The sequence below is a fragment of the Watersipora subatra genome, chromosome 3, assembly GCF_963576615.1.
Source record: "Watersipora subatra chromosome 3, tzWatSuba1.1, whole genome shotgun sequence".
Taxonomy (NCBI): Eukaryota; Metazoa; Bryozoa; class Gymnolaemata; order Cheilostomatida; family Watersiporidae; genus Watersipora; species Watersipora subatra.
The window spans coordinates 44,965,394-44,992,917 of NC_088710.1; the positions used below are offsets into that span (position 1 = coordinate 44,965,394).

Consider the following 27,524-nt stretch of genomic DNA (forward strand, 5'->3'; position numbering starts at 1 on the left):
TTTTTAAGATGTTGTTTAAAGAAATTTAAAAAAACGTTCAGATGTATTTATCAGCAATATTTGCTGTGGAGATCAGTAGTGCTAGCACTCTGGCAGTCTAGTGCAGGACGAGAGATGTTCAAGTGTGCCGATAAGCGCAGAGAATAACTATGTGCACAAGTATTTGGAATCCGTGGAAGGCAGTTGATTAGTGCAGGTCTCTTAAGCTCAATGTCACGAGTTCAAATTTCACGGAAAGCAGCCTTTTATCCCAACTTCCAGATGTTGCTTCGGATGGACAGACAGACAGACATGGCTCTTACTATAGAGATTGGCTGCGACCAATATCGACCTTGTTCTGTTCTCATTGACCCACTGGGCTAGCAGGCAGTTTGACACTTTGTATCAGACGATTTTAGCTAACATATATGTGTTAGACATTCAATTGACTTTTATAACATAACGTCATTGAAATGTTCAATTTACAAACTTTCTGGCAAGCATATGTACAAATATGTCGATTCAATCGTTTGAATCCAAAATGAATTCAGTCACTTACATATTTGTTGAGGCTATAGCCTACTGGTCTAGAACGCCCGCCTACTAACAACAGGGTCAGGGTTCAATTCCCAAAAAAGACCCACTGGTGGTGACTGACATGACATCCAACTTTAAATTACTCTCTGTAACTGGGCATGCCTCCAATCATTAAGGTTCCTTTGCCGCTGGACTCAGACATGTCCAGCCAAGATCACAGAGCCACTATGCAGCACTGCTCTCAAGCCAACACACACAGCCTCTGATTGCGGTAAGCTCAGCAGACATATTTGATCTTCAAGGTATTGCACATACATATAGTGAATGCCTTGGCAAATATGTAAGCATAAATATTATTTATGTTGTTGAGGAAAGTTTAAAATTGCTTAATGAATTCTGAGTTGCTCACTCCTGGATTTTATCCCAAGTTATTGGAGTAAAATAGCAAATGCTTGGAGGAGATCAGTTAATAAGAGGTGTAAGAGAATTCAAAGCCATTGTTATTACGTACTTCGAAAGATATGTGGTAACAATAGGCTAAGAAGTCGACGGTTGTAATTACAAAGCACGTGAGAATATCCATTGATATTCTGTTAATCTTTTTCGCCTGTACTTGGTAGTAGCCCGCTAATTGAATTAAACCATAATAGTACCATTTCACCTTTGCGCAAGTCATGCTCAGACATCTATAGAATCAGCTGTTTTAATAATAGAAACAACCTATAGGTTGTGCGGGTGAAAGACACCGACTAGCAAATTATTGGTTGCCGAATTTTGTAAACGAGTACCCTGGCATTCCAATGTGCCATAAGAGGTTGTTGGGTGTAATAAATATCTGCACAATTATTCTGAAATGCGACAAGGTGATTGATCACTACAGGTGGTATAGTGTTGGCATACCCAACCTAAAGGCATGAGTTCAAATCCTGTCGAAAGCATTTTCTTTCCTAACCTTCAAGTGTGGCTTCAGACTGATCGATGGACACTCGGAGTTACTATAAAGTTAATTTAACATATTAACTTAATAATAAAGTTAATGTGTTAAAGCAATGCTGGAAAATAATAATTTTTTATTCGTTCTTCTGAAAGAAATAGTGCATCACCAATTATAATATAAGCAACATTTAGATACTTATAGCTGTGGTAGGTCTGTACCTACCTGGCCATGCAGATCGTTTGGGACAAACTTCAGTAGCACCAACAGATGTGATGAAAATTTAATCACAGGTACCCAGGAGCCTTTCTCATTCCAGCTCTTTAGATTAGGCTATTATTTTGTATAGGCTCTTTTTCGGTGTAAATCATTGTATTCTGGAGTGTTGTTGCGATCTGTGGCATTCTTCAAAATAATTAAAATTCTTTCAGGTTATTCCTTTTTTAATCACATAATAGCATACTTTTAGCAGTTGACACCCAACCAGCAGCCACAATGTCATTATTTTAGCAAAGGATTGACACTCTATGTCGAAGCTTTGAATATGCAGCTTCAATTTGTTGTCTAGTGATGTAACACAAACTGTCGTAATAATGCTAAGATCTGTCAAGATACATAATTAAGATTCTTTTAACAGAAATCCGTTCTTTCTATTCCTTCTGCTAATGGGTGTGTGATATACCACAAATCCTCTAATATCGTCTTACCTGGTTTCCTCTCGTTTTTTCCCACCGGTTCTTAGCACTGTGGGCAGTTAGGTTTTGAACAGTGCCAAGTGACACGCTGTGTGCAGAACTGTAGGAGATATCAGGAGATGCATAAAAGATATCAACATTGTCTCAAAAACATGAACAATCCACAATGATTATGGCTCAAGACTAAACTGGTTTGTCCCCCAGCGGTGGTGGTTCTATCAATCGCGTGTGCTGCGGGGTTCTCCTAATCATGAAGGTTGAATAAGACTTTTAAGGATATCATCACATCGGTAACCATCCAAACAACATGTTGATAGCTGATACGGTCAGTAAGCACTGCCTGGTTTACATAGAATTGTTGCTGGACACCTTTTGTTTACTACTAACTCCTATAGGTTAATTGTATTACACGGCTTTTACTCGTTTCTCCATAAAACCTTGACTATTTTTTGTGTGATTTATTTCAACACATATATTTTTTTTTGATGCTGGGAAGGTTTGTTGTATAGACTTCAGGCTGTGCTACAAGATCTTTGGCTCTATGATGACACTGATGATATGAGAGAAGGTGTAGTCATTGTACAACATTACGCAATACGCTATTGGTCAATCGATAACAAAATATTGCTTCAACTCAGCACTGACAGATTGGTGGTGATTATCCTACACTTACTATTTATGCATCAATTGTTTGTAGCAGGAGCTTGGAGACTGCAAACTCACTCTAGAAATTATATGGTATAAGCTCCAACCCCTCGCCTTCAAGAGTTCATGGTAATTGTGATGCTCTGGAAAACTTGACAGTGTTGACCAAACTTGACACCGTAGTAGGGCGACCACAGCAGGCTTTGCGCATGGTACAGCAGAAAAGTATGCATAAAAAGGGCCTAAAAATATTCTCATGGAATGAGTACTGTGTGATAATCATTCGTTTAAATTTGGAGTTATCTTTTCGATGTCACTTTCGAATTTAATTGCTGCGCCAACTACTCTATCAATTAGGTGATGGCTTGTAAACAATAAAAAATCATATTCGCTGAATTCATTTGTTATACGGTAAATATTCAGGCATCATAGCCTCCGAATGTCGACTATTTGTAATAATCTCATGCAATATTTTAGTGACCTCTTGAAAGGAATACACACATCTATTTTCAACAAATCACACCCAACTCGGCCATCATATATTCCAATGATTGCAAACTCTACTGCAATCCTTTTACAGTTGTCTGTGTATGTCAGTGGAATGCTGAAGATTAAACGTAAAGCGATAAGCATCCACCCAAAGTCTACAGAATTCGACAGCACTTTAAAAATTTTGTGTACAACATGTAGGCTATTATTGCGAACATAACCTATACATTTTACAATCATCGATTTCATGTTAAGCATCAGGCAGCTAATATCGCTCTGTACTCATCACTTTATGTTGTTACGTTAGCTTGTAATTTTCTTTTAATGCATCCCTAGATAGAAAAACAACTGTAATGGTTTGTTTTCTATTTTGTATGGATACTTAACAGTACTAGCTAGCAATTAGCTGTACTCTTAACTGCCAGCTGGGGCGCCTGCTCACCTCAATATCAACATAGATGATGAACTCACGAGTCGAGTCATTTGGCTGAATCACTGACTTGGGTGTATTTCTGGCAAATGCAGGCCAACTTGTTACGTAGAGTAATTAGGTTTTCTAGGCTAAAGGCACTCCTATGTCTACGAACGTTCATGAGCAATTTGAAGTGAAAGTCAATGTTATTAAATATTTTATGAGCCTGCAATAAGCTTTTAGTTATGAAGCAGTTCAGCTGGCCAGGCTATCATATGTTTATGTTCTAATGACCATCTCAAATCATTACCAATAGCCATATTTATATGGTACTCAGCGAGTAAAAGAAAATGCCATATGCTGATTGACTGTATTGATGTTTTCAGTGACCTTGTTGTATTACCCAGTTGGTAAAACAACAAGTTGGTGCTTTCTTGACCTTGGCAGCATTGTATTGTTCATATTAAAAGACGGTATTTGGAGAATTTTAAAAGTTATTCGTTGCTTTTTGTCTTCATGCTTTCTTTGTGAAAGTGGTAATTTAACAATAGATGAGTTTATTTTTAATCGAGACTTGTTAGCGCTTCATCGAAGGTGTAATCGCAGATGTTTGTGATGTTTCAGTCTTTTTATGGCTAGCTTTTCGGTTTGTCGGTTTGTTTTGCGATTGGCACCAATATCTTAGCACAATAAGCTAAAAGGTGTAATAAGATTGAAGGATGTTTAGAAAAATGCAGCTTATTACTAATTTTAAACAGCGTGTTGAAAGGTGGAACTGCTTTTCATCAGAGATATCTTGTATGTATTGTAGCTGTCTTATAGTGCCATAAGTCACTTATGTCACTTCACAAATGCTCTATTCTGAAATGACTAGGTGACCGCTTTAGAAATTTCATAAATTTTTTACTGCTACCAAATAAAATACATTCACAATTATTTTTATATTTGTTAAAAAAACTTCATATGTAATCAAAATATTTTTAAATTTAAAATCAAAAGGCTGAATGTCTGGCGCTGTACAGGTAATGAAGTTTTTGCATAAAAAGCTTATTTATAATCAACATATTCAGCATTTACCATTCTAACTTTTAAATAAAGGTATTTGTTTATTTCTGTGTGTGTTTGGCCAATGCATAATTCAAATATTCGAAAGCTCGAGGCAAAGCTAAAAAGATTGTCAAAAACATTTCTTACTTCTTATGTTACACGTTCGCCCAAGATTTGAAATAGTTTATAAACAGTGGCAGGTAATGTAGTGGGCATTAGCTAAGTTTCTTTAGGTAATGAATTTGAGTAACTTAAGCGAACATTTTAATTTACTTTTATAGATATATAAATCCCAAAGTTTATTTTTTGTTTTCTGTCGCCGCTGTGTTCAGCTATAGCGATTTAAGTCTAACAATGAAAATTTACCCACCGTACTGGAGTTGAACTCGCGACGGCACTAACTAACCACAAGACTAAACCATTAATGTCTGATTTAGCTCATCTACGGTATCCTTACCTCTATTTAATGCTAAATATATATGCTTTGTTATGAATTGTAATTACTTTTTGTGTTTGTTCTCTTTTTGAAATTTTTTCAAAAACCAATTCACAATCCACTATTCATTTTTCTTTATTTGTAATTTTAAATTGTGCCGTTTCAATATCAAATGTTTAACACTTTCAATCTTCAATTTTCGATTATTGCAAAGAGCATTCGCTAGAAATTGTGAAACTAACACAAATTTTCGCATGGACTTTTTTGTGTAGGAATTGCCTTTACATGCTCTCTGTTTGGTCAGACAAAGTAGCTTCGTGCGTTTCATTGATGTATTTAATTTCGACATCTCATTTTTACGCTTCTACCTGTAGCGACTATTGAGAGGTACCAGTATAGTTGTATTCAAAATTTTAACGGATAGCTTCTGCAGCAACAATAACATTTTTTATAGACACACTTTTATGTATTCTTTGTTGTTATTAATTCAGCATTTTCGGTATTTTTTATTCAGTTTATTTCAATTGTATCAGTATCAATTCACTTTTCATTGTAACCATTGCAACAAATCATACTTTATCTAGCCATTACTTACTAAATATTTCACATTCAAGTACCTTTACAGTTATTTTAGCATTTCTCTTAATTTATTTGACCTGTACAAAACACTTTACTCATGGTGTCAAGTTTAAAAGTTGTAATAGTAAATGTTGTATGCCTACGTTAAAGGAAAATAAATTTTCTGTACAAAGATTTTTTATTGTCTGGACAACTTCAGGCATTCATGTAGTATTTATACAAGCTAGCCGAATGTCGGGCGTTGCATGGGTATTAAAAAAGAGCTTATAAACAGTGGCGGTAATGTAGCTGCCATTGGCTAATTTGAGTAATCTAGTATTGCTAAACTTATTACTAAGAACGTTAGAGCAAGCTTAAGTGACATTGCATGTAATGCAGATTAGCCGCTATGCATATTTTAACCCAGGTTATGACTCCTATTGCTCAATGAATTTGTTGCATCCTGTGTAGCTCAATTGGTTAGCCTGCCGCCTAGTCAACAGAAGTCTCCGAGATCAAATCTTCTACAATACGGATTTTTCATTGCTGGACAGACACTTACTGATGCCAAACCTTGAGATTTATAGATGTACGTGTCTGTCCACCTGTTCAGGTATAGCAAAAAAGTTTTAGTGAAGAAAAATCCGCTTCACCAAGGATTCGATCTCAGACCTCCAGTTCTGGAGGCATCTAGCTTATCCATTAGATATCAGCATAGCATATCGATCAATAATGGTAAAGATATTCATTACATCAGTTAAAATACGCATAACAACGTTGTGTCACGCGTAACGATTAGCACTTTGCCTCACTAGGTGAATGCCCTGCATTGCACAGGTAATAACAACAGCATACAAACAGTTGCAGGTATTGTAGTGTAAAGGTGATGTAGTAGGTAAGGTAGTGTTATGTTTATAAGCTGTTTTTATTACCCATGCAACTTGGGCATTCAACTAACCTTTTCTATAGTAAGCACCCGTGTCTGTCCGAAGCCAGCTAAGAGTGTTTGGGGAAAAGATCACACCTCTCAGGAATTGAACCTGTACATTTGGATACACATATGTGAAGCTAAGAGCAGCACCACTAAACCATGCAGCCACATTGTTACACCGCAGAATAATTGTGCATATAGTCATTACACATGGCGGTCTCTCACGAGACACGGGACTGCCAGTCTGCAGATATTAATTAACTGGACATATGAATGACAGTTGATAGTGATTTATAAACTTATAAAGTTATATATTTATAAATACAGATTAAAGAAAGCATAGTCATTACCAATTTCACTTCCCACTTATTAGTTGTCACGAGTGATTGTACATATGTACTGATACATACATGTACACTCTAGGTGTACAACTACTTGTACTGGTAAATACATGTACACTCTAGTTGTACCACTACTTGTACTGGTAAATACATGTACACTCTAGTTGTACCACTACTTGTACTGGTAAATACATGTACACTCTAGTTGTACCACTACTTGTACTGGTACATATTTGTACATTTCAGGTGTACAACTGCTTGTAGGCTTACTGGTACATTTACTAATTTTTATGAAATAATGGTAGCTTTTTGCATTTATCTTCACGGATGTACAAATGTATATAACTGCCTGCAGCTTTAAAATGACTGGAGAAAGAAACGAAGCATAAATATTATCATATACTGTATATGCAGCACCCTCTTATTTTGGTATCGCAGTAATGGACTATTTAGTGATTTCTGTCATTCAATCCAATATAAAGTTAGCTCTTGCTAAGGATATATTTAATTAATATAAAAATGCAGTGTCTAAAATATTTTATATTCTTTTCTTGCTTGCCATTTTCATTTCTCAACGCCAACCCATTTGTAAATCAATGGTATTGCGATCAGAGCTATTTTTAAACTGTCAACCACATTACCATATATATATATATATTACCTTACCTGCTGAAATACATACATTTGAGTGGGAGTCAATGACTGGCCCCTGTAACCTACAAACAGCATTAGTGACTGCAAGCAAAAACTAACCAGAATGTCTATAGGCTACTGGCTAAACACAAACACGTAAATTTTCAAAAAGTGTGCACTTTTGGTTGAATGGCCTTCTATTCTTGTTTACAGAGTATTCAGCCCTTTCCAATAGCATAGTTGCCCACTGTTTGCCTGGTGATGGAATTTTAAATAGAGCTCAGAGTGATATTAGACTGTTGAAATACGGCTTATCTGAGTGAGCTGAGCAGCGGCTATTGTTTAGTACATTCAACAAAGGAACGCTTTTTTGACACATCCTCCACGCTAGCCGTGTGACAATTGTGTTTTGTTTCCTCGTTATCTTACACGCCTGATCAGCTGCACAAACAACTAATAACAACTTACACCATATGGTTTGTTTAATCCAAGAGAATTATTTCATGATATCATTTTATAGACCTTTGCGAATTAGCTGACCACTAATGATGACAAACTGTGAAAATACAACTCAGTTAACCAATAAGAATTATCTGATGAGTGTAATTCCTTCTATTGACGCTTTTTGACTTAGTGGAAGATTTTATCAAGTATTGACAAGCTACCTATTGCGACACGTATTGACAGGTGTCCTATTACGACATGTATTGACAGGTGACCTATTGGAACATGTAAATAAACTAAAAGAATATGTTAAGTAAAGTGGCAGCTATCAGGTACTTCCCAGCTCTAACTCGTAGCATAGTCTTCATTAGAAAATGGATGTTTGTTTTAGAACTAATCTCAAAGTAGCATCTTGTCTGAGCAACTTAGGAATTGTCACATCTTGTTAGGTTTATTAACTTTCCCAAGTCATGCTTCTCACTAGCAATAATTTAATACATCCGCGCTTTTTACGCAAATAAAAGCACATAGTTTTCTAATTTCAGTTAAGTTTTTTAAGCATATTTTGTTGTAAGTAAAATTTTGCTTGATGTTTACAGAAGCAACAGGCTAGTGATGCATTCATCACCTGTGTTAAAAGCTTTGAATAAAATTTCATTTCTGCCACTCGTCAGGGATATTATAACTGATTTGTTGTACTTTTTGTAGCATTGTGCTTGCAGGAGCTTGAATTGGTTGTAGATGGTATCTATATCAAAAACTTTTTCGAATGTATTACAAGAACCTATTGCCAGCTTTATCAGCCTAAGACAGATGAGCATGAAATAGGACAAAGAGTTTCACCAAATTCATGTCTACACACTTTCGCCCAGTGTATCCTTGTTAAGCCAACACACTGAGCATTCTGAGCCAACACACTGAGCATTCTGAGCCAACACACTGAGCATTCTGAGCCAACACACTGAGCATTCTGAGCCAACACACTGAGCATTCTGAGCCAACACACTGAGCATTTTACCATTCATGTTGCAAAATGTAGTCCATTTGTACGAGTTGAGCATTTAAAGTCTCATAGTTTTCTTCTGGTTCATGCTATGATCGCTAACTAGCTGTCAGAGTATCTGAGTTTTATTTCGTTGAATCTTTTGCTCGATTGGAACAGAAAACCTGTAACTAATTATTTCATCGTCCTAAAATTTCAATTTTTCACCATGTTCTAGTATCTGGTTGGGATGTATGGATGGCGACAAACGAATAGATGTTCTTGTCAGTTGATTTGGTTTATTTGCTTTATTTGTTTGATTGTGACCAGTATACAGCAAACCACGCATATAAACATAAAAATAATGTGCACAAATATTAAAAGATATATACAGGGTGATTAGTAAAAACAGACAAAAGCATTAATTGAATTGAGCATATGGTATTAGCACTTATAATAGTTAGGGGATATCCTCCAAACACTAGTAAGACTTGCTCCAGTTTAAGTAGTTGAGATATACTAAAAACTAGCTGTTGTGAATCATATGGCTAGTAAAGAAAGCATTCTGGAATATAACAGTTAGGTCTATTTTAGTACGCGTGCAAAAAGACATTAAAAAATGCAAAATTACATGTAGTTGAAGTAGAAAAAACGAACTTACTATAAATTCGGATGCTCCTTATGATTAGAAGTTGAAGCTTACACACTCTCAAATAGTCTTTTAAGTGGCCTGGCAAAGCAACTAGTGACTAGTGTTGGTAGCTAAAGTGTCTATGAATGCTCAAGTCAGAGGTGATCTCAATGCTTGTAACGAAAAGCTAAGCTTGCTAGTTTAATGACACACAACTGCTTGTAGCAAATCTGAAACACAATACGAAATAGTGCCATGATGGATTCTCCATTAATGTGTTGGAGCCTTTATTCAATTTTTTTTCCTTTTCAGTTAAGTAGCTAAGTTTGATAAGTGAGTGTCATGCGTTATTTGCTGCCAAATTTAAGTTGCACCAAGCTGGCATTTTATACACACAAGTAATTCTTTCAAATAAGAACAATGAGTATTTTCATCATAAGCGCATGCATTACTTCGAATCTGACTGTGAAAAGACAATTGCAGTTTGAAGACGACCTTACAGGAATATTTTGTAGATTTTATTAGAAAGGAAATTATATTTTTCTATGATTTTTGATGTTTGAGATGATGGGATTTCGAGGATCTTTTTAAACTAAAATCGATAAAATTTGATCGCGTTTAAAACACTCAGAAAGAATATGTGCAAAGTGATGTCACTAGTCATTGTTGTTGCAGTAGTTAATGTTTGCTATTGCGTTCCAATTGAAGTGTGATGCGTCTCGATTCTGTCCGTTTCTTTGCAACTATATATGTATTTTTGATTTATCTGAGTGCTCTAATCGCGATAAAGTTTTATCGGTTTTAATTTAAAAATATTCTGGCAACCAGGTTACCGCTCACATAAAAAATAACTGTAAATGATAGAAAAATACCAGTATATTCTGATAAAATGTACAAAGATTTTGTACAAGTTCACCTTCAACAATGTACTAATTGTACAGTTAGTCACCATCATTTTTATAAATCCACAGGTTGTTATTCAAACCCGTAAAGAAAGCTCGTCTACACTTTCGGTCACTCTTCTGTTCTTTAATGATGATCATGGATTGTGCCAATGTTATGTAATACCAGGCATTCTACCAAAACTATCATTTATTTAAATGTTCTTGCTAAAGTATACAAGGGGATGCTACCTTTCAGTTTCACAAGCTAGTCTTGAATATTTGTAGCATCATTAGGCTAAAAAGAACGCATTGAAAGTTCCTGTTATGGCAAGGAAGTGGTTCCTGTATATTGTTCACTCGTGGGCTGACCTCACACTACGGTGTCACGCACAGCAACAACTGAAAACTCACAAGATAGGGCAGTTATTGCAAGGCTACAAAATTGGAATTGTCACCACCTACACGACAGCAGCTTGCCTTCATTTAACCAAAAGATGTTTACTGCGAATGAAACATATTCAGCAGGTCTGGAATGTACACACCCACATTGCTCAAATGTGCTTGACATTTGTTAATCGCAAGCTTTATGCGTGGTGATAGAATAGCCAAGGTACTAACAGAGAAACAGAGATTGCGTGTGTCTGAATCCCCCCTCCCTTAGGGCATTGATCTCACCAATTTTATTTTCGCAGTTTTTCCAGTGGTGTCCTACTGGCTTTTCTACTACAAAATGCTATCAAATCATGCAAGATTTCTCGCTGCCCTACAGTAATTAGAAAACAACAATTTGTTTACTCTGTTCCTATAGATAATACTGTTGTTCATTATTGGTCAAACTCTCTAGCCGTTTTCTGGATGCTTTAGTAATTTCACTCTGACTCTTTATGGATCGAACCTTTTCGAGCGATTTTACTACCTAAATTCTGCTGGTATTTTTACATTTACTTTTTGGAATACCAAATGCAATTCTGGACAGCATCTTACAGACTCCCCTGCACCCAGTCTAGTAGACAACTAACTTGGGAACTGCATTATTTAAATGAATTTCATTATTATCATTTGCAGTTTGGTCCAGACTTCCTTTGTTAGACAATGACCTTTATATGACCTCTATCATAAGTTTTTTTAATCTTTAGCTTTTCTTATTTCAGTTTTTGTATGCAGTTTGCCTAATTTATGTTCTCATCTTTTTCAGGTGTTTCCTTTGTTTACCTTCACATAAATACATGTTAGTCATTCTGTTGTATCATTGTTTGTCCAGCATTCTTCCACCTAGTCCAGTCTACCTCTACTCCACCTAGTCCAGTCCACCTCTACTCCACCTAGCCCAGTCCACCTCTACTCCACCTAGTCCAGTCCACCTCTACTCCACCTAGTCCAGTCCACCTCTACTCCACCTAGTCCAGTCCACCTCTACTCCACCTAGTCCAGTCCACCTCTACTCCACCTAGCCCAGTCCACCTCTACTCCACCTAGTCCAGTCCACCTCTACTCCACCTAGTCCAGTCCACCTCTACTCCACCTAGTCCAGTCCACCTCTACTCCACCTAGTCCAGTCCACCTCTACTCCACCTAGTCCAGTCCACCTCTACTCCACCTAGCCCAGTCCACCTCTACTCCACCTAGTCCAGTCCACCTCTACTCCACCTAGTCCAGTCCACCTCTACTCCACCTAGTCCAGTCCACCTCTACTCCACCTAGTCCAGTCCACCTCTACTCCACCTAGTCCAGTCCACCTCTACTCCACCTAGCCCAGTCCACCTCTACTCCACCTAGTCCAGTCCACCTCTACTCCACCTAGTCCAGTCCACCTCTACTCCACCTAGTCCAGTCCACCTCTACTCCACCTAGTCCAGTCCACCTCTACTCCACCTAGTCCAGTCCACCTCTACTCCACCTAGTCCAGTCCACCTCTACTCCACCTAGTCCAGTCCACCTCTACTCCACCTAGTCCAGTCCACCTCTACTTGCACAACTCTTATGCGCCTGTATTGCTTGTCTGCATTTTCAAATGTTTGTTTTTAAAGCTGTGCTAAAAGCGCTTCTTTTTAATATTTTCCTTTTTTAGCTCCAGTCTCTTTATTTTCAAAGTCTATCAGTTCTGTTTATTTAGCTTCGTCTCTCAATCGTAAGTCTATCGAGTGAGTTTTTACTCTGTATTACACTTAATATATACATTACACATAATATATACATTACACATAATATATACATTACACATAATATATATCTTAAACATAATATATACATTATACATAATATATACATTACACATAATATATACATTACACATAATATATACATTACACATAATATATATCTTAAACATAATATATACATTATACATAATATATACATTATACATAATATATACATTACACATAATATATACATTACACATAATATATACATTACACATAATATATACATTACACATAATATATACATTACACATAATATATATCTTAAACATAATATATACATTACACATAATATATACATAACACTCTAAATATATTGGCATACTTCTGCGCAGATAGACTTGCATTTTACATATCCATAGCCATTTATACCTACACGTATATGTAGGTGACTATATACTTACTTCTATATACTAGGGTCTATACTTACCTATATGTTGTAATGGCTATACTCACCTATATATACTAGTGCTACAGCCTGACTGTTCCACATAGCAGCTACATATACAGCTGCTATATGGAACAGTCAGACAAATTTTATTAGAGTGCCTAAAAGAAATTACAGAGTCCTTATTAGTCCATATCATCACCTTGTACCAATATTGCTGAGCCCTGATCGGCTCATACAATACCTGAAAGAAGGAATCTTACCCTTTGCACTTTCGCTTTAGAGGCAGTTGCCCTGATGCCTGAAAGCATCATTATTTTTCTCTGAAATTGTAGCTGAAATCTCAGGCTTGGACTTATCAAAAAATGATAATATTGGTTACGTTACATGATTGCCATAGAAAAAAGACCACCCGTAATGTTCCAAGTCTGCATTAAGAGTAGGTTTGCTTTGAATTTTCATCATTATGTTCAAAGTTGAAGCTTTCCATAAGTAGTGAAAAAGCTTTGCTACTTGCTACCTTTGAAAATAATAATTCAAGATTTTAAGGACAGATCCCGAACAAATAAATCTGTCTGGATTGCTAAACATCTTTCTTTGCTCAAACAAGCCTGGATAATGCCATTGTGAATCACTTCGGAGTTATCTTTCCAATATTTATAAGAACCGCCTCCTAACCTGATTGGATCGCGAGCCATGCCTACATAATGTGTGTAATAGGCCAAGACAGGTATAAAAGGATTAGATGGCATATATAATTGCAACTCTACCCTCCCAGGATCAGATAGAATTAGAGACTTAGGGGGGTTCTGGCTGCTCTGGTGACCGTAAGAAGGGAAACGGATTTATACATCAGCTACACCTTCCGAGTATCTCCGAGTTTCCTCTGGTCAAGCTAATGATATCCTAGTCATTTCAACATGTAAGTTATTTATACAGTTAATTATAGTCAGTTTTAAAAACCTGCATACTAGACTTTTAAAACCCGTTAATTTCCTGCAGAAAAAATGTCTTACATAGATCGGTGCTTTGTGGTTGTTATTGCACCTTTGACAGAAGCATAACACGAATATGACATGTATAGGCAAGTTGCGCAACACCTTCTGTTAGGCATCAATCATTCATTTGCACTCATATCCTCTACCTCGCCAACCCTACATGGACTGGCTTCACTGATGGTGCAGCGACCATGCAACCTTGCAGATATACTCTTCGCTCATAAAAAAGGCGATGCATTCCGAAGACTGTTTATCTTGATGGTGCAAACTCTAGTTTAATGAAAACCACACTCATGGAGTAGAATAAAACAGCCTTGAGAGCAGCCCTAGAACGCTTGACCTGCAAACAACAGGTTCAATTTCCAAGAAAGACCTCTGGGTGTAACAGGAATGACATCCGACTCTAAATTACTCTCTGTAATTGGGCAAGCATTCAGTCCTCGAGGTTCCCTTGCCACTGGACTCAGACATGTCCAGCAAAGCTCATGAGGCATTGTTTGTGCAGCAGTATTCTTAAAACATCATGCGCAACTAAGCAAATATCCTCTCGGTCTCTGAGGGACTGCTTACGCATAAGACAGCGTTAGATATTGTTGAGTTTGCCAAACTCAGTTTACAGTATACAAATTACGATTCGCTAAAAAAAATTGCTGTTTTTTAAGCAACTTTGTTTATTTTATGTTTCTGGCGGTGGTAATAGAATTCACCTCTTTGGTCATTGTATAACTTTCTAATGCTCCCCTATTTGTTGTACATAGCAGATGGTCACTTGATATAAGTAAAATAGATAGGTACATATAAGTATATTATAATATTGTTATTATAATATGCAAGTATATTAGGTATGCAGTGAGCTTTGAATAAAACTGACAGATGTGCAGATGCCTACATGCCATTTTCTTGGTTGAAAGCGCAGGCTCGAGCTCATAAAAAATAACCATTCAAAGAGACTGCCGGCTTCTTTGAATATAAATTTTCTTCTAATTATAATGTTTAACCCAAAGGAATATATTATCTTAAGGTAGTTTGGTATGGAAAGAGCTTCTTTGAATAAGTAGCCAATCACAGAGTAATGGACTAAGTATTTAAATGTGACCCACCACTTGGGTCGGCTTTGATGTATTGTTTTGCAGAATCACTGAATGACATTCTCCTAGCTATTTGAGATCAAGCACAAAAACCTGGTAAATGAATAATATCGTTTTTCAAAAAAACTTCATTTTCAAAAAGCCAAAGGTATTAAATTTTTTATGAAAATGTAAATTGATTTCAAGTATTAAAATTTTTGATACATACATGTATATGAAGCATGCAACTCTTCATACGCTCATAGGTGTACTAGTTTAGCTTTACCCTTTGTACTACCACCAGTCACTGTTGCACACGGTTAGATTTAAAAAAATGTCACAACGAGTTTAGTTGTATATTTGGTAAAGGGATTCATGTGTTACAATTTGTTTTAGCACATATAGCCAAGCAGATAAGAGAGGGAATGAGTGCCCATCACAACTAAATATTACCGGTGAGTGGGTAAAGGCTAGCTATCTTCACAAAGTCTCTGCCGCCGTGTTTTGACGGCCCTTGTCAACTTAGTGGTGAACATAGCCACTCAAAAAACTTACCTCGAGACAAGTTTAGGGAAGAGTTATTTCACAGCCATTTGCCCGCGGCGAGTGTCAATTTTGGTCCTGGGCTGTTTTTTATCTTAATCTCTTGGTCGCAGTTAAAACTGACACCAAAGTTTGTTTAAAAGCTGCAGGTTACGTTACACTACTAATCGGGTTGTAATCTTGTCATTCAATTTGACTAAATTATGTTTTTATTATCCTAAACATGATACGCTCACTTATAAAAAGAAGGGACAAGAGTTAGGTGATACAATAATCCTCTGCAGTTTTCAGCGAGCTATGAGAAAGTATTTTGTGCGGCAGTGTCTCACCTCCGAGCAAAACGTTGGCTCTCGTTAAACTGGAATGCATATCTCGTTACACCAATTACAATATGTTATGATTATCCGCTGACATTTTGATAAGAAAATAAAAAGTCTATCACGGGCAGCGTTCATCGGAGCCATAAGATAATTAACATCCGTAAACCGTGAATTACATCATAGCAATTCTCCGCTCTTACCTCTTAAAACCAAACAGGCAAACTCGCTTCTCTGCGTAAAGAGTTCTTTTATGGGTCAGTACCCATTTGGCAGATAAAAAATATATTTATTGCTCGTTTACTACTGCCTTATGTAAGAGAACATTTAGTGGTGCAGCCATTAGACAGCTTAGCCGAGCTGATCCTGTTTCTACAAAAGGGCAGAGGCTAATGAACGAGTTTATGGCTTGGTGAAACATTTGTTTTTTGCGTGTAAAGTTTGTGCAAAACTTCATAAATGCTCTTTTTTGTAAACATTGAATACAAAATATTTTAAATAGTTCAAAGATTGACAAGACGAATTCTTGTGGAGTATTGACATTGACGGATGAACTGCTAAAGGCACCACCTGCTGTAACCTGCTGTAACCTGTCGTAATAGTTCCTATGGATGATGTGGTGGCTGTGTGTTAGCTTTAGAATGGTACAAGAATGCATTTACATGTAATTTGCATAGATTATAAGCAGCAGGAAACAGGGCAGTGTGTCTTCAAGCTGTCTGATCTGAAATCCTTTTTTCATGCCTTCAGAGCGAGGAAGACAGAGCATGAGCGCGTGGCAGCTTATTATACATGGTTCAGATTGACAAGAGGTTTAAGAGAACACTTTCCATCATTGCAATTGTGTTATGATTAATAGTTGCCTCCACCAGACTTAATTGGATAAAATAAATGTTATGTTGCAAGTATAATTATAGCAACAAGTTATTTTAATCTTTCTGTTAAATAGAAAAATCTGGGTGTAGCAATTTATTCGTTTTATCCAAAGAAGTTCAAGGTTTAGCAGAAATTAGATTATTCTCAGACAAATTAAATTAAGTGGCAAATACTTCTTCTATCAAGACTATCGTCTTTTCCATTTTTTACATTTGGTCATTTGATGACTCATAATTTTTACACATCTTTCAGTTAAAATATATTAAAACACTCCGGAATTTTTGGTTAAAAAGTGTCTGTTTGAGCTGGCTGTAGCTGTTCTGTAATTATCTTTCCTGTTGGGGAAATGTTTATGTTGGTCCGAAAGGTACATCTCTGATTACTGCATTTCTTCGTCTATATTCATACCGATAAATTATGTTCTACAGCAATGATCTCTAAGCATTAATAGGTACTTATATTGATATATGTAGGTATATTAGTAGATCTTTGACTGATGACAGTGAAGATACCAAAGGTTGAATAATAGTTCTCCAGATTGTCCCACGATTTTATGGCCATTACTATTAGCGATATATTAAAAGCAGGTATTAATTCACTCGCATTCTTTGCAGACCAGTGATTTTTGGGTTAAGTAATTTATTTAATAAATGAATTGATTAATGTTGGTATTATGACTCATTTTAAGTTAACAATATTTTTAAGTCTGTCTGAATTATTTTTCATCATGTTTTTCTTGAACAGACATCGAACAGAGTATTTTTATAGATCACTGAGGAATTATCTTTGATGAAAGGACAGCTCTAAGTTAAGTCAAATATTTCAATATTTGATTATTATTATCACAGTTTTTACTAGTATAACAACATGATAAATGTCATTTAATTTTTTTCTTTTTATTTGGAGTCAGAATATAAAAACAACAAAAAATACTTCTAAAATCAGTTATTTGGCCTCTCTGTCAACATTTTGGATTTTTACCTCTCTAATATCCACTTTCAACCTCAATTCGGATTTCTACAAACGCATTTATTGATATACAATTACGATGATTTCATGCGCTCCTGTAACAAAGTTTTGCTTTGGCCCTTTGATTACAACATTATCTTTACGGGAAGAGCAGTAAAGAGCGGCTATCACTCCTTATGTTCTAGCTTATGAGAAACGGAACTTGCTAAAATACATGAACTTCTTGGCTGCTTACTCCTTAGCAGCGTTAGCTGTAATAAATTGTTATATATGACACTTCAGGATAAATATTGGGTTCCAAAACTAAAATCGACTAAAATTATTTAAAATATTTCTATATAAATCTTTTTTAGCAGTAGAACCTGATCTGTGAGTGCCTTAAACATGGCTTCGCACAGAATTTTAGGAAATTTTGTCAGAAAGTATCGGTATTCTTTATCATTTACGATTGTTTTTGATGTTTGAGGTGATTGCGGTTAAAATGCTCAGATTAAGCAAAAGTGTGATTGTGATGTCTGTAGTTGTGAAGAGGCAGACAGAATAGAGACATGTAACTCTGCTATTTGAACACAATAGCTGATATCAACTATAGTAACTAGTGACATCATTTCGCACGTATTTGTTTGCTGAGCATTTTAATTCTGATGAAGTTTAGTCGATTTTACTTTTGAAACATCCTGGCAGTCAGATTACTTTTAGCATCAAAAACAATTGCAAATGTTAGAAAAATATTGATATTCTGATAAAATCTACAAAATATTTTGTCTAAGTTCCTCATACAGTTTATGAAATGATTTGGCTGAGTAGTCGTCTATTGTCTTGTTTTCAGTCAACCTTTTCTACACGTCTGCAGTTATATTAATCACAGTTTTTTTCTTCAACTTTCAAATCAACTTTACCCCTTCAGTAAACTATCGCAAGCACACATGTATAGATTATCATAGTATGATGTATATGATTATAAACCTCAGTTTGTAGGTTTTCATACAAAACTCATTGTACTAAACCCTCAGAATAGCAAAACTTATGCTAAACAGAACACACACACCTTTACTAAAAAGACATACATGTATAATATAATATACATATATACAGTCAAACATGGATAACTCGAACTTCACGGGACCGAGCGAAAGTGTTCGAATTATCAGAGCGTCCAAGTTATCAAAGCACTGTCACAAGCCCATGTATTTACTTATTTATTAGTAGATACATGTACATATACAAACTATAATATAAATCAAAAGCACAAATGGCTTGTTTCAAATTAAATGCTTCTAATGTAAAGTTTAAAACGTTTTTATCAAAAAGTATAGATTTTTCTATCACTTGAGATTGGTTCGTTGTTTGAGGTGATGTTATTGCCAGGACGTTTTTTAGATTGACATTGGCAAAACTTGATCGTTGTTGAAATGCTCAAAAGAAAAAACATCTTTTTCTTTTGAGCGTTTTACCCACGATCAATTTTGCCGATTTTTCTTGAAGTTTATGCAAAGATTACCTCACTTTACCTCGCTTCCGAAGGGCAATCGCTAAGCGGATGTTTGGTATAAATCAAATTTCACCAAACCTGTAGAAAAGTCGTTGACAAAAATATTTTGCCGATGGTGGTAATAACGACGCTTATGAATTACGAAAAGTTGAGGTTTACCTCTATGGCTTGGAATAAAGTGATTTTCTAAAGCGATAACAACCGTTTCGGTAGCCGTTGGGCAAAAAACAGTTCGAATTAACAGTGTTGAGTTCGAGTTATCTATAGCAATTTATCATTACGTGAGAACGGACCAAAGAAACCATTCGAATTAACCATGTGTTTGAGCTATCCGTGGGCGAGTTATCCATGTTTGACTGTAATTACTCGAACGCCAACTTGAGAGAACTCCACTGAAAATAGAATTTTTGCAAAGTCAGGTACAAAATAATACAGGAAAAAGGAAAAAATGTTTCACCACTTCGCATCTGAAGAGTGCAGACTATTGTAGAGTGCAGTATGTATATATCTTTTATTATATATATTATAAACTAGACAGAATTATATCTCTCAAATTTTTCGCTGCAGCTGCATTGTTGTTTTACACTTGGCGTTCGTCAAGCCTGTAAGTTTTGCAGGCTTGACTAAAACTTATATGACTAAAATTGGAAAAATTTTACTCATAAGTTCATTTAGTTTTAATATTCTCGCCTCTTTGAGTTTAGAGTTCGTTTTTTAACTTAATTACTTTGAAACGACGAGTAATATGTAATATATGTAATATGTATATATATGTAATATGTATATATATATATATATATATATATATATATATATATATACGCTGTCAATACTAGAAGAATTCATGAATTAGTTTGGCAAATATTAAAAAATCTCCAACCATTGAACAGATGTTGCCTTTCCAACCGAGCTATCCATTGAGCAAAATAAGCAAAAACTTGCGATTCTTTATACTGATTTGTTTAGCCAATAATTCAATATTGATGCGTAGTGAGTGATAGCAGCTTGTTATTAATCTTTATCAATCAGACTATAGAGCAGTGAGTCTTATGATAGGATGAATCTCACATGTTTTACGCAGTTGCTTACGTGTAGATGACTACCTGGATTCCTTTCCATCGCACCAACCGTCGTCTTTTGTTAACGGATTGCGCAAATCACCTAATTAAGACTTTGACTTGAGTAATTAAGCCGGTGAGATTAGACGTTCATTATAATCTTAATATATCTGTAGATGTGGGGCAATTGAGTTAATTTTCTTTCCTCATTGGAACCTTCTTTGTAATTTATGCGTTTATTTGCATTACTAGACGTTTTCTATTAGGCATGTGATGATAATCGGACAGGAATGACAAGTATACGTAGATGTATTCTGTCATTTGAAAATTTCAGGCGTCACCATAAATGAGCACTTCTTCCCTGGATGATATATTTGTTCATAATTTATTGGAATTTTAATACTAATCAATTTTCCTGAAGGATTTGTAGTGATATCCCACTTGAAGATCAAAGAATCAATTGTTAATAATTTCACTCGGCCAAATATTGCCAGAGACTATAAAGGTTGTCAACAATTTGACATATGCTGGAGCACTGCTGAGAAACATTTTAGAAAGAGGTCAACATTTGAAAACACGCCCAGTGTTGTTTTTTTGGTAAAGGTTGATTTGTTTCCATTGTGCAAGTGGGTTTAAATTTGCGTTTTTCCGACTTTATGCAAGCGTTACTTTACTTTAGTACAAGCGTTAATATCGCTACTTCCATTTTGTACTAGCGAAAATTTGGCCCGAAAACATTGTCGAATAGCCCAAACAATTTGATTCTTTAAGAATTGTTATTTTTTGTTTGCATAGCAGTCTAAATTGCGTTAACTAGTAACTAGTCATAAAACTACTAAAATTCTAAAAAAAGGCTACAGATAAATTTACTTGCTCGAGTTGGGCTCGTGTTAATACTACTTGCTGCCGATCACACTGCGATTGCTTGTAACCACAACGTAAATTAGACAACCCACGATTTCAACGTCACTTGACACTGCTGATGTGGCTTCACCCTTCTGCATTCACCGCGCACAGCACTTTTACCTCATTCGTGACATTTTACATTTGATAGTATGTCTTTCAGGCCATTAACTTTGGCAGTATATCGTGACAAGAGTTTCAACGCTTCAAAATCGTATTAATATCATTTGGCAATCTTTCAAGACAAATCTAATTTGTTAGTTTGTCTAATCATCACTTTTATCCACCCTTTCCTCGTTAGACACTTAGGCTACTTGACAATTGACTCTGCTGTACAATCCGCATGCTCGTTAGTTTGTTAGTTTCAGACTATCTCTTTTTAATCAACTACGGCTCATTCTTGTATTGATTGTACCATGCTTTCAACCAACACAACAAGTAAAGCTGGTGCACATTGTATCGCAGTGCGTCGGTGTTACTCACACAATATTTTCGCAATTATTTGTGATATCACAAATGTTTCTGTGTTTACATCAGCGAACAGTGTACGTCATCGTGTTCTCAATATGCACTGCGGTTGTGGAAATAATGAAATACTAGTCCCGCAGCAACGGCCATGAAATATAGATCAGCCAGTCATCATCACCAAAATGGCGCACATCGCTCTTCCAGTTGGAATGCTCGGCGAACTCTCGGGAAAATTTGCAGTTACCAACGTGACCTCGACGATGCCTCGGTTTACGGAGCACGTAGTCGATGAATAATCAACCGCCAAGAGGGCAGCATCGTCATACGACAGCATCGTCATACTGGTTCGCACTATATTGCCATACGGCAATATAGTGCGAAGCAGCCTTTAGGATGCAATCATACAAGTTCAAGTGAATATACTACTCTTTAACAATAATATGACTTTTCCTCAGCGTCACTAGAATAAATTATTCTAAAGTAATATATTAATAAATGTTTGTCAGAGTGAGAGAGAGACTTGTCTGAGGTGAACTCATAATAAAAGGACTTACAGTTTTGCTATAGCAAATATCTCTATGGTATAGATTTGTTATTGCAAAGTGGTGTCACGAGACTCCCATATTTTTTATATAAATTTATGTGGTGTAAATCAAAGAGAAGCCTTAACCACTTCCTAGCAACTTCGGGACAAGATCGTGTGATTATAGCTAGTTGTTCCATCTGGGAGGAGCCATCTTGGAGGAGCCTATATTTTATATCTTGCTTTTTGAGTAAATCAATACAGTGAAAGCATAAATATAGTCATCCTTACTGTTAATCATCTAATGAAAACATTTGCATGCTTTGAACAAAAATAAACAGCAACTCTTGTTAACATTTTAACCTCATAGATGTCAGACCAATTGCGTATTTTTTCAAAAAGTTTTTTAACACAAGAATGCATATAAAATAATTCAGAATGAAAATGCCAAAAATTTTAGTCAAAACTGACAAAAATGATTACCGTTTTCTTACTAATGAATGCCCTTACTTTTTCTTACTTTTGGTCAGAACTCCTGCCCTAGTTCAGAAGTTTTGTGGATAAAATTGTTGACAGTCCTGTGAACTGCGCTATACACGATTACAACCACAATAAAATACTGCGTAGTTTGCATATAATTTTTAGAAAAACATTCCGCTGTTTTTTAAACAATTTCAACAATTTTTATTTGAATGCCTTATGAGTAATACTACACCAGTGATGACTTTATTCATATGGCAGCTGTGTATGCAATTTCACCTACACATATCTATGTCTGAGGTAGGTGACATAGATACAAGGAAATTTCAAAACATTCTATTTTTTGCCCGGTTCATAATCATAACATTCCTCCCTGATTCTGTTTTCTTTAGTTGATCATCCGATATGCTATATCCTGTTGTTTCTCTTGGCATAAACTGACAAACAGCGTAAATATTTTAAACCATGCGTTTGCTCAATGCTTTCACTTTTACAAGCCTGTTAGTTACGGCATATGAATTGTGTTGTATGATCTCACAAATGAATATATCTATATGTCGAGTATATAGGTTAGATTAGGCTATGCAGGTGAAAGGCTAAGCTACCGCTCAGCTAACGGATACACTTTTTCAACCAGCAGTATCATTGGCAGCTTTCTATAGACTTTGCAGAATCATTATCAACGTCAAAACTTCTTTCTTAGCATTAACTAAAGGTTAACATGTTTTCTTGTTTGTATGTTCGATGTAGGTATTCGACTATCACCTACTGCTGGTGGTTGTATCGCGGGTAGCGTTAAGGAACTTACTTTTATTTGTTAGCAATTTTTGTTTAAAAAAAAAGAACTGCTCGCTGTAGACCCAGGCCTGTGAATAGTTTAGCCTTTTGATAGTGCAATCTTTACTATAATATGAGTCGTGCCCATAGAGTAGCCCAATAGAATCCACAGATACGGTCGTAGGTTAGGAAAAAGATTGCATCATGCAGGATTTGATCTCACAACTTTCAGCTTGTGAGACACACATTTGAACCCCTACCCCAATCTACCTCCTTGCAGTATTTTGCAATAAATGAACATGTAGTTATTACACTTTGACAATAGACTGGCAGGGTACTAGTTAGAGATAAAATTTCATTGATAGTAAAACAAACTTGTAGAAATAATCATTTGTAGCAACAAAAACGCAAGAGCTTCCTTTAGTATTAGCGAGAAGTCATTTCATAGTTCTGGTGAAGTTCACAATTGAATTGCTCATTGTTTAATTTGATGTTCATAGTTCTGGTGACAATGTAAAACACTTTGTAAATGTCACATTTTAAGTTTATTTCGTTACAACTTTACAAAGATTTAGTTTTTATCATTACAATTCCCCCAATCAAGTCAGCAATGGAATATCCTTTGTCAGCAATTCAGCGGTAGATAGGACTGTTATTGGTCAGCTATCCATGTTGATAGTATAATATAGATTTTTATTGATTAAAACATAGATTTCTACCGCTACAACACTTAGGATTTACATTTTATGTAATCTGTTCTAATTTAGTTAATTGATTTAAATAAATTATACTGCATTGAAAAGGAGGTTTGATTGTTAAGTGTTTAACAAACGCTGTTGCTCAATACATAAGGCAGCAAATTGACAAACATTTCCAAAATAGGAACTTTGTTCATTTATTCGTTGCAGAGCAAAGCTGTTAAAAATTCTAAGGGCAATTCACAATAACGATATTATTTTTAATATTACTACACACTAGTGAGCCGCAGTTAGTGTACGGTGAGAGATCATCATGTGTTGTTTTATAAGTATGTGCACAATTATTCTATGATGCTGCAAGGTGGTGGAGCAGTGCAGTTGGGAGTGTGTCTCGCTGATAAGCCGAATATCTGAGTTTGATGCCAGTGCGATGCGCTTTTTTTCCCATTCAGCATGGCTTCAGACGGACAGCCACGGCTCTTGTTATAGTAGAGATTCACACAGTTTGTTTTGTCTCAGAAAATTGCATTTGAAACAGCATTCCAGCAAATGCTTTTTACTCATCTTTCAGCACCTCAATCATGGATGTCTCAACAGTGATGCTGTCGGCAGCTGTTTTATACGTATGCTTGTTATTCGGAGTTTCAACACAAACTACAACAATTCAAAAGGTTTTCTCTGCCAAAACGCTGCCAGGTAAGTACCGTAAATGCAGTAAGTTTCTGACAGCTCTCTTCAGACAGTTGTCAGAGCTGTCTTCAGATGCTAAAGAGAAAAGTACTTGCTTTCTGTTGTCAGTTTTGGGGTGAGTAGTCAGTGAAAGCGGACTAGCATCAAAGCTCCTTCATAAACAGCTTCACATTTGACTTGTCTTCGGCACGGATAAAAGGCTTCTACAGCATGAAATGACTCATGGCTCATGTTTAGTTTATTCTTTTGCTGCTGCATGATGACCGGCATCTTCATCTAACGAAAAACAATGGCCCTTTTACTTTTAATGAGAAGTTTAAAAAAATACCGAACCACATTTTGGTTATTATTGAAATGCGTGTGTATCAGCTGCAAGTGCATAAATGGGTAGGTAACTAGGTGTATAGTAAAATCAAAGTAAATAGATATGTAAGTCTGTAAGTATGTAGGTAGCTTCATATGTATGTAAATAGGCAACTACATGTAGGTATGGTAGCTAGATATAGCGGTAGGTAGGCAGGTAGGTAGGCAGGTAGGTAGGTAGGCAGGTAGCTAAGCCATGTCTGCTCCACAAAGCCTGGGAAAATGAACAAAGAAAGGATAGCATTTTATCTCAATTAATCTTGGTAAATTGACTTGAATGTCTATGTTGAGGAACTTAATCTTAATATCAGCAAATGAACAGGAAGTGTGCAAATCACTCGAGCAGGTCAAGTGTGGATCAGCAGATGATAGCAATGTTTGCAGGGTTACAAGCATTGGCTCATTTGCTTGTAAACTTATTATTTTGTGACAACGATGTAACCGTCTCTAACATTTGTATGAGTATGATAGAGGCTTGCCAAAATTGTCGGCGATAAATCACATGGGAAAAAGTTGATATTATCTGATCGCTTCTATTAGACAAGTCTGTCTGTCTCCTGGTTGGCCATCCGATCTCATTCAACATTATTAGCTCATGTTTTTGGTCTCATTGAGAGGTTAGGTACCAACACGCTTGATGTTAGAAAGTTTTGCAATTTGCTTGTGCCAATCTATGAGTAAAAATGAGCCCATCAGAGTTCTTGCTGTGGCCTAAGTTAACTAACAGCTCAGCTGAAGAGCTGGTTTGATCGAAGTTACTCATTCCAAAATTTAAAAAGTCACATGCAAAACTAAACGCTTTTTAATAAAAATAATTTTTTTGCTGTAGGCAGACATAAGCTCTCATTTTAAATGCTATTACAATATTTTAGTTTTGGGAGAGACATAGATGTGTTTCTGAAAAACCTTTTAGAAGCTGAATGCAAAATGTGTAGAGGGAAACAATATTGTTTCAGCATCAGTATTTGTTCTTGATGAAGCGATCTTGTTTGGTGTTTTTTTGGTAATTATCCACACGCAATCTATGATGCAAAGTATTACATTAGAGGTAGACTTAGTCATTATTTTATTGTTCAACACTTGCTAACTTCGTGTTCAGACTAGCTGTTCACATTTTACGCTGTATATAAAACTAGAAGATTTTTATTGTTGTTGTATTTTTATAGCGTATTTTATAATTATTATAGAGTGGCACTAAAGCTACATATTATATTTAAATTGTTTCGTGTTAAAAGTCTTTTGCACATAGTAAGAACATTGTAAATTTTGAAAATGTCCTTCACTGAGATGCCTCATGATTTGTCTCACCTTACCAAGTATCTAAAAATAATAATGTGTAAATTGGTTAGTCAATAGCATTGGGTATATCTTTTCTAGTTTCCACAATTATAAATGCATTTCTCTAAACGAAGTCATTTGCATTATAAAAATAGCAATATATTATAATATATTATAATATATTTTAACTTGAGAGATTCTTGAATTCTATTCTGTTGCCAGAATGATTGTTTCAAGTGAAACATGACTACATTTTAAGATGGTTACATAAGTTCATTTTATGTGATGACTGATACAGTAAAACCTCTACATACTACAGTCAAACCTTTACATACTGCAGTCAATCCTCTGCATACTACAGTAAAACCTCTACATACTACAGTCAAACCTCTACATACTGCAGTCAATCCTCTGCATACTACAGTCAAACCTCTACATACTACAGTCAAACCTTTACATACTACAGTCAAACCTCTACATACTGCAGTCAATCCTCTGCATACTACAGTCAAACCTCTACATACTACAGTCAAACCTCTACATACTACAGTCAAATCTTTACATACAGCATTCAAGTCTCTGCATATTACAGTCAAACTTCTATATATGCAGATAAGCTGTTTAAAACTTTTATTCAAATATCTAAACTTTTAGAGCACATATTTGTAATAATACATTACATTGTGTTTAATTAATTTCAAAGTAGATGAGTAATGATAAATACTTCAAGCACTTGCATGTAGCTTTAAAAAAATTCATCATTTTAATTATGCACAAAACTTAATTTAAAAACCCAAAATATGTGTAGTAATTAGGTCAAGTATTACTAAGTAGTTTTCATGAGAGACACATGAGCG

General features: G+C 35.7%; 1 protein-coding gene across 2 annotated transcripts in view; it reads left to right on the top strand.

Annotated features, from left to right (window-relative positions):
* The first annotated feature begins 13,956 nt into the window (after positions 1–13,956).
* The window catches only part of LOC137389657 (speract receptor-like), a 46,144-nt gene continuing 32,576 nt past the window's right edge, over positions 13,957–27,524 (top strand). For both annotated transcript variants that reach the window (XM_068075722.1, XM_068075723.1), the window contains exons 1-3: positions 13,957–14,089; positions 15,629–15,687; positions 24,908–25,032. In XM_068075722.1, coding sequence (XP_067931823.1) covers positions 24,918–25,032 — 115 coding nt within the window. In that variant the 5' untranslated portion in view covers positions 13,957–14,089; positions 15,629–15,687; positions 24,908–24,917. The remainder of the gene's footprint in view (positions 14,090–15,628; positions 15,688–24,907; positions 25,033–27,524) is intronic.